Source organism: Trematomus bernacchii, unplaced genomic scaffold (assembly GCF_902827165.1).
Source record: "Trematomus bernacchii unplaced genomic scaffold, fTreBer1.1, whole genome shotgun sequence".
Classification (NCBI taxonomy): Eukaryota; Metazoa; Chordata; class Actinopteri; order Perciformes; family Nototheniidae; genus Trematomus; species Trematomus bernacchii.
In genome coordinates, this window is record NW_022987552.1 from 1,168,973 (window position 1) to 1,186,251 (window position 17,279).

Genomic DNA, 17,279 nt, shown 5'->3' on the forward strand with positions numbered 1-17,279 from the left:
CGTGTTGTTATAACAATCGGTAGAAATGTCTTCCTGGATGGGAAAATCCAAATTGATGTGACAACGCGACGAAAAGTTTGTTACACAAAATCCGATTTGACATCACAATACGCAAAGCAATGGAGAACAAACATACATGTTATTTCAAATGTGGTAGTAAGTTGTTGTGAAATTGTAACCGGCCTTTTGCATTCGACGTTGTGTGAGCTAGATTAGTAAGACACGCTATGTATTATCCTTTCCCTTGTTTAAAAGCAAGAGTAAATCTATACTTTAGTGGTTTATGGGTTTTAATCTAAAAGTTTGGGACGAAACTAAGTAGAAAGAACGACTTTCAAACTCGGGACACGAGAACGTCCGATCAGCACCTGAATGCACCATAGCACCATGGTTGAAAACGGTGCAGCGTTCTGTTACTATGGTTACGTAGTTTGTGTGAGCTAACGGCTAGCTTAGACTACAACAGAAAATGTTCCGTTAACTTAACAGTTTATCGAGCTAACTGCTATGTTCACTTTCTAATTTCAACTACAAGCTATAGCAAGGTTTGTCAATACATGTAACTTTGTTGTTTATTAGGGGACTGTGACAGACAGGTGAGTAACAGGTGTTCTGGTCTGGCTAACATCTAAAACAAACAATTGTTGTGCAATGTTGGGATGAAACTAACTATGATTACATAGAAAATGATAGTTGGTTTTAATATAATATTAATATAACTGTAATGTTATGTGTATATATTCACTATTATTTACAGCTACAGCAGTAAAATGCTTTTACAACAATGTTTAGAATCCAATATATATTATATAAGTATAAAAGGGAAATGTTTGTACTTTTAATATTTAAAGTTATTTTGTATTGTATAAACTTTCCACACATTCAGTTAAGTGTCATTTTAATGCAGGACTTTCACTTGTAACAGAGATTTTTTTACACTGTGGTATGTTTACACTTTACTAAAGGATCCAAAATCTTCCTCCACCACTTCTTACATTACGCTAACATACATCATTAATATTCTTTATGTTATCGTGCCTGACTTGATCCAGTGCTCTATTATGAAAAGCAGTGAGTCCAGGTGAAGATGAGGACGATAACTTCCTCCAGTGGCCAGGAGGAAGCAGTGAATGTCAGAAGGACGGAGTCAGCCGACGCTCAGGGGATCAACGGCCTCATCAGCCCTGAAGCTGGAGCAGTGTTTGGACGAGTCAACGTGCTCCATCTACTGTGAGACACAACACTTCTTTGTTTAGTGTCTTAAGTATATATTTCAGAGAGTACTTACCAGGATTTCTAATAAGAGGTTCACCTAGGCTTTGATAATGTCAGCTGTATATGATTTTGATAATCATTAAGATAAAAATGACAACATACCAGGATAGGTCTCATTGAGATAACACATCTCTTTTTCAAGAGAGTCCTGGCCCAAGAATGGTAACAGCACAGTTACAGACCATTTTAAAACACACAGTCATACAACAGTTAGCCAAAGCATTTACAGCCACGGTGGCTTCTTCAAGATCACGTATCTTGTTATTATGTAGTTTATCTTAACTCACTTGCCACTTAACTCTGAACCAAATGTAACTGATTATTGGACATAAAAGTGCATTTATTTACTAAACATATGACATACTAGCTTATTAGTCATACTGTGCACATCAATTCATAATCCTTAATATCTTATAATTGATATTCTGTTATTATATATATCCTTGTATCATTCGTTATATGTATTTACAGTATGTGCATTTTTCTACTTTTGGGTTGGATGCCATTTTGTTATACTGATACTGAATATTAATGATGATGGAACATACAGTATGAGCACACAGGTAGATTTTTTAGGACATAAGAAGATTTTAAAATGGTTGTATGAACTATTTGATGTTGTTCTTCCCATTGTGACATCTTGCCTTGCAGGTAGTCAGAAATACGGATGATGTGCTTATAGTTTTTATCTCAACATGATCCCTTTGGTTCTCGTTTCCTCTCCTGTTTCTCCAGAGAGAAAGCCAATCTGGCGGTGACTCTGGCCAATGAGAGGGAGGAGATCCTGGCTCACGCTTCCTTCTTCGATCACCCTGTTGGAGACTTGGTGGATCAGACTCGCTGGGAAGCGTTCCTGCAGAAACACTTCAGCGCTGAAACATGCACAGTCTGTACCTCTCATGAATTCAGATATGATACTGTTTATGTGTAGCGGTTCATTGAACAGGACTACACACATCTTTGGCTCGTGTAAATGTACTCTTTAAGATGAGGACACATTTAAAGTGAACAGACACCTGTTGAGGAAACTTGCTAAAAGATCTTCCCTCCACAGCCTTTGAACACACTCTTCCTCCACTTCTTCGTGGCAGAGACAGATTTCGCCACAGCAAGTGCAAAAGAAATATTAAGGTATGAAAAAATAAAAGTAGATATTTCCTTTTCTGTGGAATTCTCATTTGGAATATTTAATTTCCGAAAAATCATGTTGTCTTTTTACAGTGTTATTCAATACTTAAAGGTAGGTAAGAATGTAGAAAATGAATTACCTACCCCACCTTTAATCATCAGAGGAATACATTTATTGCCATATTTGTCAGCACTTTTTTAGTTGTGTGTAGTGATTATAGACAGGTGGACTGTTTCACTCCCAAATAACTACATTACGTTGATTATTATTAGATTACTCTAATGTGCTTTAGTAATCAGGATCAGAATTCCTTGATGAGTCCCACAGCGGGGACATTTACAGTGAGACAGAAGCCCCCACAGAATACCGATTCACAGAGGTTAATGTAATGTCTGCCACATTATAATCCCTCGTTGCTTTGCTTCTTTTCACAGAGCTGTCTTTAACGCCGTCACAGAGCTGGAATACATCCTGCTGCTCAGCTCGTACGCCGGTGTTTTAGGTGAACGGCTGCTTTAAATTCCTTTCTCAGTTCATCAGTTAAGATCAGATGTACTTTATTAATCCCAATTTGGGAGAAACATATGTGTTGCAGCAGCATAAAACAAAACAAGGCATTGCACGTAATAACAAATTAAAAAAGTAGAAATAAACTGTTGGGAAGATCCTGAATGTGCTCTTCCAATCTGAGAGTAACATGATATCAAAGGTATCCCAACTGTAGCTGTGAACATGACAGGATGTATGATAACTAGAAGAGCATCAGGACTGTTTGAGGCATATGATAGCTATGTGATTAACATGATGATTCAGCCTCTATGGAGATAGACATATGACAAGCATGCTCATTTCTGACGTGGAGCTAATCTGAAGTAAACATTGAATACTGCTTTCTATTCCTCCATCTTGTGACTGTGTAACTCCCTCTCTTGGATATCAGCAATTTTGAGATTTTGAGAAAAAGTTAACATTTTGAGATTGAGATAAAGTCTGAATGTTGAGAGAAAATGTCAGAATTTTGAGAGAAAATGTCAGAATTTTGAGAGAAAATGTCAGAATTTTGAGAGAAAATGTCAGAATTTTGAGAGAAAATGTCAGAATTTTGAGATTTTGAGAAAAAGTTAACATTTTGAGATAAAGTCAGAATTTTGAGAGAAAATGTCAGAATTTTGAGAAAAAAAATCAGAATTTTGAGAGAAAGTCAGAATTTTGAGATTTTGAGAAAAAGTTAACATTTTGAGATTTTGAGATAAAGTCAGAATTTTGAGAGAAAAAGTCAGAATCTATTTTCTTTGTATATGATACTTCCATTCTTGAGAGGATCATAAATACATGGATCCTGAGATTGAAGCTCAAGCCGGTGACGAGTGAGATTGTTCTAACATAAACAATTAAACATAAGAAAACAAAAATAACCCAAAAGAGTGTTGTGTTGCTGTTTGTGCAGAGGAGGCTCTGGAGGAGGTGTTTGATCCTCTGCAGCGTCTGACTGACCTTCAGTGCTCAGCGTTCATCTGCCACAGACAAGAGCACTGCCCGAAGCTTCTCATCCGCCCCGCCAGGTGGGTTTACCTCATTCCTTCCCCCTAAAATTACGTAAAATATATGTTTGGCTCAAATGCGTACAGTGCACATTCATATAGGGCAGTGAAAGACATCCATGGAAACGTTTGTCTTGGTTTTAGCATGTTATGAAAAATGTATATTTAACACATGACGAGTTGTTTAAATTGGGTCTGAAACCTTTCTATTTACTGCTGCTTTCCCATCTAAATACATTTTATTATTATGCCTCTTGACTTCTTGCAGAGTCTACTATCTCCAATGTTTTAACCACCTTCTCTCTTGTTTTCCGTTTAATTTGTTCTGTATCTAAATGCTTATGAAATGCACTTTGAGTTGCCTTTGTGTCTGAAATGTGCTATATAGATAAATTAACTTTAACAGTTAAGTATCATGCACACATATTGTTGAAAATAGTGAATTTGTCACCAGAATTCAATAGATGTTGATCTTTTGTGCTGTAAGTGGGTAAAGTTGAAAATGCATTGATTACTTTGTGTCCACTAGGGGGCAGAAGAACTCTCATCAAGATGATACATGTTCCTTACATCCGAAAATATGACCTAAAAGAAGCTTAAAAAAGCTGCTGCTGAGTCATAATTATGAGTTGCTTAAGGACTATCAGCTGGCCTTTTGTTATTAGAGAGTGTTTTGATTCCTTTGAATATGATTGGTGGTGATTTAAGGTGAATGCTCCTTCTGTGTGTGCTCCCCAGGGTTGAAGATCATGATGATTTGATGCGTATCTTTGTGGATCAAACCAAAGTCCTGTCTGTCATGGAGCAGCCGTACTTCCTGGCAGAACTGATCCAGGAACAGAACGAGGAGAACCACTGCGCCGTTTGTGAGGTTTGTTCACACACTTAGCTTTTTATTCATTTAAAGTGGACCTATCATGCTATATTTGAATAATATATTGTAGGACCATACCTATATAAGGCATATTTATACTTTATTTTTTTCAAAATACCAAACAGATCATGCATTTTAGCCATGCCTCATTTTGCTCAATTTGACATTTTTTAGATCTGTTTTAGCAAGGGTTGATTCTGTGAGAACAGCACCATCTACAGGCCTGGCATATGTACTACAGCGTCTCCAGCGCTTTAGAACGGCAATGGCCGTGGCTGTCTCCTCCTGATTGGTGGAGTTGGCCCAATAGCCGTAGCGCCACCGTCCTGACGTCAGGACAGTGTTCAAATCTGGATCAGTTTTTATCAGATCCGTTGCAGCCCCTTTTTTAGAGATTTGGGTATGGAGGAAAATAGAGAGGGTTGTGTTTTCTGACACTTGGTGAGTTCCCTGGAACACCGGGGACACATATTCATGTAGAAAAGACGTACACAAGTGCATTTTGCATGATAGGTCATGTATTTGTTGTATTTATTTAATTGTATTGGACACGTTCTAGTACGAGGTAAATTCTCCACACCAGATTTTCCAACTGCAACAAACACAATATGCTTTATAAACTGTTAGCTTAATAATTATACAACAAAAATATTCATTGACCAACATGTCCGATCTATTTGTTAAAGCAGTATGCAGTACATCCTCTGACAGCTTGTTCCTTGTTCACAGCACTAATTGTGTTTTATCTTTTTAAATAATTCAATTTTAAAACATACCTATTATTCTTAAAGAGGATGATCAATACTGTGAACAGACCTCAACGTCTCCTGTATAGAGAGGCGAAGTCCCTCCCCTTCCGGTTGAGCTCCATGGGACCTTATTTCGGAAAAGTTATGTATTGAAGTCAATGGAGAGAGAAAGATTATCTTTAGATCCCGTTTGAATTGTGCCACAAATTACACATATGATGTTTGTCAATTTAAAAGATAATTTTACAAGTCAAAAAAAAAAAAATGTGTCGTAAAACTGTGAAGTAACTGAGTGTGAAACCGCTCAATGAACTCCATCTCCCGTCTCGCACCACACACCAAGACGGCCGTCACGTTGGCACATTTCACTTCTTTCTTTCAGAATGAGGCGGAAAGTATTAAAAGAGGTGAAAATCACTCCAAGTCTGGGCATGTTGAGAGCTGTGCATACACACAAGGGGAGAGAGTCGGTTCCTAAGAGCCAGCATGCGGGACCGGGACTCTGGGATTTGTAGTCTTTCTAGTTGCGTATTTTTCATAGTCTTATATTTCAACAGTTTTACGACAAACTGTGACTTTTTTGACATGGAAATTATTTTTTAAATTGACAAACATCATATGAGTAATTCGTGGCACAATTCAAACGGGATCGAAAGATAATCGTTCTCTCTCCATTGACTTCAATACATAATTTTTCCGAAATAAGGTCCCATGGAGCGGAAGTAGATGGGCGGGACTTATCTCTATTCTACTGTAGGCAGGGGCGCGGTAAGGGGGGTGCTGAGGGCGCTGCAGCACCCGCTAGCGGCAGGCAGGCGGAGCTCCTCTGTCTGCACATTTTATTTTATTTCATTTCATTGTGCCTGAGATATATTTTATATTATATATTATTATTCAAATGATAATTTTAAACTATATAATAAATGACAGTAACTGACATGACGCAAAAACGTATCTCGGAATTCTTTGTCACTAAAAACGCTAAATCTGCTAAATAGATTGAAATGGAAGATGCAGGGGCAGGGGCATTATTACGCAGAATCTGTGTCATATGTAGCCATGAATTAGCAATGCCTTGATAGCCTATACTTCAATGAATGTAAATTCCACATTGTTGGTAAAATCATATTTTACATCTTAATAGTGTGCGTGTGCTCACGCTTTTGTGCGTGCTCTATAGTGCCCGTAATAGCGTGCACTGGAGTCCGTTGTTTATCCACAGAATCTTTACACATTGAGAAACCCTTCACTGCTGCTCCACCCTCCTGCTTTACCATCGCTGTATGAGTAAGGTTATTTAATTTCTGATCCACAACCCCCCCTCTGATGATACTTTATTTATCATTTATATAATGGAGGAAGTATTATGCTTATCCATGTTTATTTATTCTTTATTAGGATCCCCATTAGCACTAGCATGAGCATAGGTCAGTCAGTAGGGGCTTGGACTGGGAGCCGTAGGGTCGCCGGTTCAAGTCCCCGAACAGACCTAAATATGGAGTATGGACTGCTACTTGGAGAGGTCCCAGTTCACCTCCTGCCCTGCCGTGGTGCCCTTGAGCAAGGCACCGGACATCCCCCTTCCCCCCTCACTCCCATTGCTCCCCGGGCGCTGTGCAATAGCTGCCCACTGCTCCTAGTTCTAGGATGGGTTCAAAGCAGAGAACACATGGCACTGTGTGCTGTGTGCTCTGCATGTGAGACCATTACAGAGGGGTTCATCCCTCCTATTCTATTCCTGGGGTCCTCACACACAAAACATACATACATAAAACAAAACAGTTTGTCATTTCATGCGATTTACAGTGCTATATGAAGTGAAAACTGAAATGGTGATCCAATTTTAGCCATCATAAGAACAAATAACAAAAAAATACAAATAAATGTACATACTAATACATTACATACCCACAGGCACAATTCAGTTTTACTTTATAACACTGAGATCACTTTTTAGCAACCTTTTGAAATGTACTTGAGAATTTTCCTGAATGATATGGACCGGTAAAGAACGTTTTTTTTAGATTCTCTCAACATATCGCTATCTGAGTAAGGTTATTCCATTTCTGATGCACAATGTAACACCCCCTCTCTGATGATGCTTTCCCTGGTTGTCAGCCTCCCTGCTGGGTGCGTTCCCTCGGGCATCGGGGGGGTGACAGATCCCCCCCCTGACATGTGTTGAGCAGCATATGGCAGATAGGAGCTGATCCAGGGCCAGGACATGCTCTCACTGAACATATTGAGTCCAGACATCTGAAGCATTCTGGGCTTTTAGTCTGAATGTGTTCAACCATCGGAGAACAAACGGGCAACATTTCCTCAGAGGGCCGGCCTGTTCCCGCTGACATTACCTGTTACAGAATATTCATTTCAATATTTATTATCCTGGTAAATCATCTATACAGACACATCAGTCAATAATTCAGAATAATTCATCGCTGTTTGTAAGCTTCATTTTAAACCATACAAAATATGTATTAATGATCACATTCTGAATATGTATAAATGATAAAAAAAAGATATTTCACCTTAAGGTCCATTGAGCTGTTCAGGTGCTTACAATAAGATGATATGATTTTTATACTAAGCATTTATACAAATAATTACCGTGACATGGACAAGAAGTCTTCAAAGTATTCATGTGGTCAAAATGTAATAGAGTAACAAACCCCAGCTGTTGAGGAATGTGATTTCATTGAGAACTGCAGAAAATGTACAAAATAAATATTGTAGTGAGATCCATTTGTCAACTTAATTAAAAGTCAAGAATTAACTTTTAAAACAGTATTTGTAATGCTAACAGTAGTTCATTATATTTCTATTAATACAACTAATAAGGAACTTTATTTTTACAGCACTGTTCTTAACAATATTTTAAAGTACAATAACAAAATGCAACACAAAAATATTAACATACAACATAGATAAATACAATTTACTGAATTATGAGCAGTTTTTTTAACTTAAAGGGGACCTATCATGCAAAATGCACTTTTGTACGTCTTTTCTACATGAATATGTGTCCCCGGTGTTCCAGGGAACTCACCAAGTGTCAGAAAACACAACCCTCTCTATTTTCCTCCATACCCAAATCTCTAAAAAAGGGGCTGCAACGGATCTGATAAAAACTGATCCAGATTTGAACACTGTCCTGACGTCAGGACAGTGGCGCTACGGCTATTGGGCCAACTCCACCAATCAGGAGGAGACAGCCACGGACATTGCCGTTCAAAAGCGCTGGAGACGCTGTAGTACATATGCCAGGCCTGTAGGTGGTGCTGTTCTCACTGAATCAGCCCTTACAAAAACAGAGCTAGAAATTGTCAAATTGAGCGAAATGAGGCTTGGCTAAAATGCATGATCTGTTTGGTATTTTGAAAAAAAAAAGTATAAATATGCCTTATATAGGTATGGTCCTACACTATATTATTTAAATATAGCATGATAGGTCCACTTTAAAATAAACCAAAAACTCTTGGATTTTTGCGATCGTATACTAAACCACACTATTGGCTCTTATATTGTGTTTCTTCAGAGACTCTTGACTTATATATTTTTGTGTTTCCTCCACAGAGTGGCGGACTTCCTGTCGGATTCATCAGTGTCACGTCTGATGTAGATTTTAAGCAGTTGCACGACAGCTTTGATTTAAGTGAGCTGGACGGTTTGTACAAACTAGATCCAATAACAAATGATGACCCTGCTGCTCCGCCTGAATCAAGAGAAGACGAAGAAAAACCCCAAACAAATCCTCAGGTAAACAACTGTCACTACACTTCTGTAAATCAACTGTAATGCATGACAATAACACCGTCAAGCAATATAACTAAAAAGTCTTCTTCTGTCTTTGCCTTCTACTTTGTGGTATGTTTGTCATTTCTTGTCCCTTTCCTCAGGAGGAGGCTGAAGCGGGGAAATCCAGCGCCGTCTGTATTCAGTTCTTCCTCATTGACAAGAATCACGAGAGCAGGTAAAGTCGAGATAAAGTGATAATATGTCCCCTTAAATCAAAACGAATCAAATGTAACTTTTGAAATTAAACTTTCCAATTCAAACTTCCAATACAACAACTTTTTCCAACATAAAAACATGAAGAGATGCGTCAAAGTGGACCTAAAGACAACAGGAGGGTTCATCCAAAATAGAACATTATAGTTATTTAGTTGATACGAACATGCAAATAATTGTGATGGAGTAAAAAGTACAATACTTGCTTCCAGCTTATAGTGAAGTAGAAGTGTATAGTAGCATGAAATGGAAATACTTGTAAGGTACAAGTACCTCAAAGATGTACTTAAGTAAATGTACCTAGTTACTTTCCAACACTGCATTAAAGTGATCGAGGAGGAGGGAAAGTTACATGGAACTGAACATGCAGCGTCAATTCTATTAGATACTTTTACAGAATGACATTGCTATAATTCCCATCAAATTTACGACTTGTTTTGAAATAATTCCATAATTTAAACGTGCGTATTTCCCCACTTTCCTTCATGTTTCCACTGATGGCAGCGGCTCAGAGTTGCATCAGTCATGTTCAGAGTTAGACAGACAGTGAGTGTTTTCTGGCTGCCTCGCCTCCCAGCTGTTCCTCAGTGAGGAGACGAGGCTTCCTGCCGACAGTGAGCACGTTATTAATGAGAGCGCCGCTGACTCTGACAGCGTGACGGAGCGGGAGGAGAGAAGTTGAGCTGGAAGCAGCGGGCAGATCTGTCGGCCATCACCAGCCAGGCTTTTATTGTGAAACTTGGCACATATTGGCACATCAGAGACTGCACTGACCCCCCCCCCCCTTCAAAACACTGAACGTTACTGTGTTAATATTTTGTTAGAAAAATATCACTGGTCACCGGCTTGTGGTTCAATATCGGGATCCATGTATTTATTATCCTCTCAAGAATGGAAGTAGTCATCACATACAGAATAGTTTATATATCAAAATTCTGACTTTTTCTCAAAATTGAGATTTTTCTCAAAAGTCTGAATTTTTCTCAAAATCTCCAAATTCTGACTTTTCCTCCAAATTCTGATTAAGAATCTAAGAATCTCAAAATTCTGGCTTTTTCTAAGAATCTAAAAAATCTGACTTTTTCTCATAAATCAGATTTTTTTCTCAGAAATCTGATTTTTTTCTCAAAAATCCGGACTTTTTCTCAAATGTTTTGACTTTTTCTCAAAATTCTAACTTTTTCTCAAAAATCTGACTTTTTCTGAATACTTAAAAATAATAATAATCCCTGGTCACCGGCTTGAGCTTCAATCTCAGGATCCATGTATTTGTGATCCTCTCCAGAATGGAAGTAGTCATCACATACAGAGCATCAACTAGTTCCTGAACAGTGTCCTTCACATGCTGATATCCAAGAGAGGGAGTTACACAGTCACAAGATGGAGGAATAGAAAGCAGTATTCAATGTTTACTTCAGATTAGCTCCACGTCAGAAATGATCATGCTTGTCATATGTCTATCTCCATAGAGGCTGAATCATCATGTTAATCACATAGCTATCATATGCCTCAAACAGTCCTGATGCTCTTCTAGGTAATCATACATCCTGTCATGTTCACAGCTACAGTTGGGATACCTTTGTTATCATGTGTACTCTCATATTGGAAGAGGACATTCAGTGTTTTCCCAACAATATTTTAATTCAAGTTTTTATTATTTATTTTATTTCCTTTTTATCACCACTGTAAAACATGTTTAGTCCATGTAAACATTTATAAATAAAACACATACTTTTAAAAGACTTAACATTGTCAAAACTCAAGAAATGGTGTTTATCAAGGATGGTACAGTGGTGGTATGAATGTGGCTTTCTGTCAAACACCTTGATAGCTCTCTTGTACAGCTGGGTTTCAGGTTTGTGGCACAAGCAAGCGACCAGTTTGTCAAACAGTATTCAATGTGGGATAGAATCACACAGTGGAGGTATGACTTTGCAGCATTGACAGTTAAGAAAGGTCTGATTTGTTTAACATTTAGCAAGTTGAATTTAATAGTATTGGATACTTTCTTGATATGTTTCTTAAAAGTCAAGTTCGAGTCCAGTATGACTCCAAGATACTTGAAGTGGGGCACTAGTTCTAATTCTGCTCCGTTTAAAAACACATTGGATCCTTCGATTTTGACTGGTCGTTTACTGAACATCATGCATACTGTTTTTTTTACGTTTAACTGTAAGCAACATTTGTTCAGCCAGTGTTGAACTTTGTCCAAAGCATTTGAGAGACAGGATGAGATCATTTCAGTGTGTCTTTGAGCACCTGAAAAAGCACTTAGAAATCAAATGTAGTATTATTATTATTATTATTATATTTACACCTGACCTCCCCTTTCTTGTTCTCTTCCAGATCAGTGGACTTCATTCCTTATATATTCACAGTTTTCCCCGTAAGTATCAGAAGCAGAAACCCTTCATTTGTCCTAATACATGAATACATTCATAAAAAGGAGCACTATTGGACCAGAAAAGTATTTATATTATGAAATAAGATCTCAGTATATGTGCTAGAGTTTAAATAAATACACTTGTGTCCCTGTTATGATCACATGACGTGCAAGGAGAGTGCCAGGTTCAGGGTTTTACACGTTAGTGGGGATTTCTAGAATCAGAATAAAGATTTGGTTTCTCTATTTTAAATACAATAAAATGAAGTATAAATAAAATAAAATACAATTAAAATAGTTATATAATCAGAAGTAGATAGAATAAGTGTGCAATTAAAAAGATACAATAAAAATTCAATAGAAATGTATATTAATATAAGAAGTCAAAGAAAAAATATCAGAGAAAAGACATCATTAAAAATAATAACACAATGTGTATAAACGTAAAGTAGAAATGTGCATATTATACTACAATATTTATAATTCTTATCACACTGATGAAAATGTAAAGCCGTTTAATTGAGTTAATTGGAAGGTTATAAAGAGAGAATTCTTTAAAACATGACATTTTTCATGATGTATTTTTGCTCAGTGAAGTGTGTATAAATATATATGTGTCTGTCTCTCAGGACGTGGACTTCTGCATCATCCCCGTCCCGACTCTCTCCCCTGAGTTCCTGCTGCTGCAGAGCTTCATCCGGCTGCCCCCCCGCTCCACCAACACCTCGCCCCCCCAAGAAATCTACATCTTCCAACGCTCCGGACTCAGGTGGGTCATCACACAAAACAAAATAGAGATATAAAACACTTGAAACATAAACATGAAACCGTCTCATTAGGTGTAAAAATAACACTTACTAATACAATATGGACGACAAATACTGTCACTAATATAATTCATATGTCGACAATTGCATAATATTACAGTATATCGTCTTCTTATATCTTGGTTTACACGTACAAAACCTGCTGATGACAACAAGACGATAAAACCCATTTCCACCTAAACATCCAAAAGCAGTTGACTTTAAAAGGAGCAACAGGTGCTGCAAGATGAGGGCTACATCGAGATGAAATACATCATATAAACTGCTGTGTGCTGAAAGCTGGCTACAGAAAGTGTCTGAACTTCCTATTAAAGATTTTTGTCCTGATCCATTTCTATAAAAACCTGTCTGAAAATGAGCTGATCAGATTTTGGCCACTTTATGATGTCTAACGATGTTTTGTCTTGTGTAACCATTAGCCAATCAGCAACCAAGGTAACCCCCCCCCCCCCCCACCTTATCACCTGAATCTCCTCCTAGAGCACCATTGAGTTCTTTGTAACCAAATCTCTCTCAGAGGGGCGTGGGGAGGGGCTCCTTATATTCATCTAAAGTAACAGACGGAGAATCAGCACTTTGGAAACAGGGCTGAAACAGAGGGGATTATGGGTAATGCTGCAATGATCTATTTGGTGTTTCAGCCAATCAGAGACAGGCTCTGGATATATCTGAGACCTGTGATATATTGATGAAGAACAGAATAATAGGGGAACTTTAAAACAGAAACAAATGATTACGTTTTTGCAAAAGAGACTCTGTAACTGTGCTGTGAGAAGCTCTAACTGTCTCCACCGTGTTGCTCTCAGTGTGTGTTGACGGTGTTGATGGTGTTGATGGTGTTGATGGTGTTGATGGTGTTGATGGTGTTGTTGTCCTGCAGGAGTGTGGAGGTGAGGCCTGCTGTAGCTGCAGACCGTCCTGCTGTCTCTGAGCTGGTGAAGACTCTGAGTCTCAGAGAGTCTCTTCTTCAGGACCTGGACCGTTTCTACGAGACCCGCAGAGACACGGTCAGTCAACAAGCTGACAGAAACACACCTGAGGCCTGTACTACGAAGCCGGATTTTCTCTTAGCGAGCTAACTTCAGGGTAAACTCTGGGTTTCTGGTCCTACGACGCTGGTCCACTTCTTACCGGGCTAGATCTCCATGGTAACTAGCCTGGTTAGGTTCCAGGATAAGAGATCAACTCAGTGAAAGCACCGCCTGCTGACCAATCAGAGCTCAGTGTGCGGAGTTTAAAGCGACCAAGTCATATTACAGGATAAAGGAAATACAGAAAAACTAACTGTAATTTATTTTTGGGAGGGGTGTCTAAGTTGATTACATAATATAAAATGGAATAATTCAATGTATACGACAGTGCCATAGCTAAGTGTGTTAGGTCTAAAGGTGTGTTTTGCTCCGCTCACCGGTTTCTCACAGCGGGCAGAGCTGCAGGTGCTGATCTCTCTCTCTCTCGTCCGGTTATACTTCACTCACGTTTATGTCCAAATCCATCAGATCTAGCTAGTTCTAGCTAATAATATGGCTGCTGCCCCTCCCTACACGCAGATCACGCAGACTTTTTTTTGTCAACATTTTTCCCACATTTTTAACCGTTGTTTTGGGGGTTGAATATTCGAATATACATTTGCTTTCAAATTCCCATCCCTACTAATTACCAGAAAATATGTTTTTACTACTTTCCCTCCTAATAAACCGAGTAATTTACAAATTGGTACAGTTTCAGTTTGAATTACGAAACACAGCGGCCCAAATGTGGCCTTTTGCAGTTCAAACGGAGCCCTGCAGACAATACTCGGGGCTAAGAAACCCTCTGCTACTCTGTTTAAATCAGGAGTCTCCAACCTTTCTTCATCTGAGAGCTGCTTTGAAAAAAGGAAAGTGGCCAAGAGCTACTTCCATCACATCGCTTACATTTATTCACATAGCCCTCATCAGTTGAATTAAGCTACTTTTGTACACGTGTGAAATTGCAATACCCAAAGCTTATCAAAAATCTTAACTTCACATCAAGATCCAAGAAAATGACAATTTCTCACATATTATTATGGCCCACATGGTAAAAGTACATCACTGAAAATTCACACAATGTCTTTCCTTAAAGAACCTGTCACTTAATTGCCCATAGAACTACAACAAATAGATTGTGTTGCTCCTGTATTCTATAGTAATATATCTATGCATGTTATTTTTAATTGATTTAACTTGTTTGCCCCTAAAACCCACTAAAACTACAAAAAGTGAAAAGACAAAACATGAATTTGGAATAATTTTGAACAACTATGTTATTATTGTTCTCAGATGTTTGTGTCTTAATAGTTCTTCTTAACTATATTTTGGGAAAACAAGTGCTACAGTAAGTCTAAAATTGCTTTTAAGTGTAAATTCCAAATATATGTTTTATGTAAAACCATATTTAAGATTTTAGATATGATAAACAATGCTCATGCTAAGCTATTACTGCTAAATACGATATACGATAATACTTTAATGGTCAGATCAAGTCTGAAATGTGACTTGCATCACAGCAGCTCCATGTGTAACATCGACATAGACACAATACATGAAAAACAAACATTGAACATAACAACACAATGAGAGAAAACCTGCTCAAATGTATTCAGTATTAAACCAACTGGCCTGCAATATGGTCAGTGTTTGGAAATGATAAAGAATAACCAGACCGAACATATCAGGGTTGTAACTGGCTTCCCTTTAACTGAATTAGAATGACCTGATGATTGTTTTGGCCGGTGGGGTGATATGGAGCTGGTGGTGATTGTCTCAGGATGGAGAAGAGATGCCAGGCAGCAGATTGGTGAGAATTCAGTTGAGCGGCTTCTCCTCTCTGACTGACACCCCAGCTGTCAGCGAGACGCTCCAAAACTGATAATTACTTCTGCTGACACTTCATGTGTATTCATGGCACCGGGCTGACACAAGAAGGTGCACACACACACACACACACACACACACACACACACACACACACACACACACACACACACACACACACACACACACACACACACACACACACACACACACACACACACACACACACACACACACACACACACACACACACACATATGCACACAAACTGGTCTATATTTACATATATTGTGCTTCTGTTCCCTCTCAGGATGGCGTGCCGCTGCAGGCCTTCGTGTCCACGGTGCAGAGCGAGGTGGTCGGGATCCTGATCATCAGAGACGAGCAGGTGGATGCAGTTTACTCCCTGTACTCTGATCAAATCGGATCTATATAGTGACGTATTTCTGTGTTGGACCCTGAAGGCAGCATCAAGCAGGATCATCTCCACATATTAACACCACTTTATGTAAAAAGCTAACTATTGTTATTTGTTTAATGTAAAAAAAACAAAAGTACTGTACTATAGTGCAACATTTGAAATATATAAAATGCTATTATCTGTCCTGTATGGAGTTTATCAACACAAAAAACGGACTGGAAAGTTATATTTTGTATATAATAGATAAAATCAAGAGTAATATAAATTAATTGAGGGTGTGGTTGTTATTATTATATTGCAAAATGTAGGGAAATGTTTCCTTTTATGCTACAGTCACCAGCAGATGCAGTTCCTTATTATCTGAGTGAAAAAAACATTTATAATTTGTAGTCCTGCATGTTTATCAACAGAAAAGTGTATGTTCATGTATATAATAAATGAAATAAAGGTAAAAAACAGTTCTTATTTTCACTGCAAAATGTAGAGAAATATTTCCTTTTATGCTACAGTCACCAGCAGATTTTGCTCCTTATTATCTGAATGTAAACAAAACAATTACAACTTATAATTATTTGTCCCTCATGGATTCTTACCCTTAGAAAAGTGACTTATCTCCTCCGCTCTCTCTGTCAGGACCTCCAGTACTTGTGTGCGCGCTACAACATGGACAGCTTCATCTACTTCAGCCACCACCGGCTGGAGGAGCACGCTCACATCCTGCACTTCGTCCTGGCGCCCTCCTTCCAGCGCTGCTGCAGACACTTGTTCAAAGAGTCCCTCCGGCTGGGGCACAAGTCCTGCCTCTTCCACAGACTCTACCCCCCTCACATCAGCCCCCAGGTGGGTGCACAGGGACCCTCAGGCCCTCACTGGCCCCTCAACTCTGGGGCCTTTCCAGCCTCTGCATGTCTGCTCAGAAACACATTCATTAGTGTAATGACCCTCAGCTCACACACTGCAAGAAATGTCTGTGGCGGCTCAATTCCCAGTTAAAGGTCACCTATTGTGCAAAATCCACTTTTTCATGTCTTTTATACATCAACATGTGTCACCTCTGCGTAAAGACACTCTGAAAGTTTCAGGAAAAAATACCAAATATCTCTCAATGAGACCTATCCAGGTAAAATAACATCAAAATCAATATATATGCGCAATATATCGCAGTATATCGCATCGCAATATTTAGCATATCGTAGAATCGCAATAGTATCGTATTGTGGCTTAAGTATCGT

The 17,279-nt window shown here is 38.5% G+C and overlaps 1 protein-coding gene across 1 annotated transcript in view; it reads left to right on the top strand.

The window, feature by feature from the left end:
- The first annotated feature begins 1,087 nt into the window (after positions 1–1,087).
- cfap61 (cilia and flagella associated protein 61) overlaps positions 1,088–17,279 on the top strand; it is a 40,836-nt gene continuing 24,644 nt past the window's right edge. The window contains exons 1-13 of the mRNA XM_034123852.1: positions 1,088–1,230; positions 2,011–2,161; positions 2,315–2,406; positions 2,839–2,906; positions 3,852–3,966; positions 4,684–4,816; positions 9,145–9,327; positions 9,468–9,541; positions 11,926–11,965; positions 12,592–12,731; positions 13,670–13,796; positions 15,937–16,014; positions 16,681–16,887. Of these exons, the coding sequence (XP_033979743.1) occupies positions 1,088–1,230; positions 2,011–2,161; positions 2,315–2,406; positions 2,839–2,906; positions 3,852–3,966; positions 4,684–4,816; positions 9,145–9,327; positions 9,468–9,541; positions 11,926–11,965; positions 12,592–12,731; positions 13,670–13,796; positions 15,937–16,014; positions 16,681–16,887 (1,551 nt within the window). The remainder of the gene's footprint in view (positions 1,231–2,010; positions 2,162–2,314; positions 2,407–2,838; positions 2,907–3,851; positions 3,967–4,683; positions 4,817–9,144; positions 9,328–9,467; positions 9,542–11,925; positions 11,966–12,591; positions 12,732–13,669; positions 13,797–15,936; positions 16,015–16,680; positions 16,888–17,279) is intronic.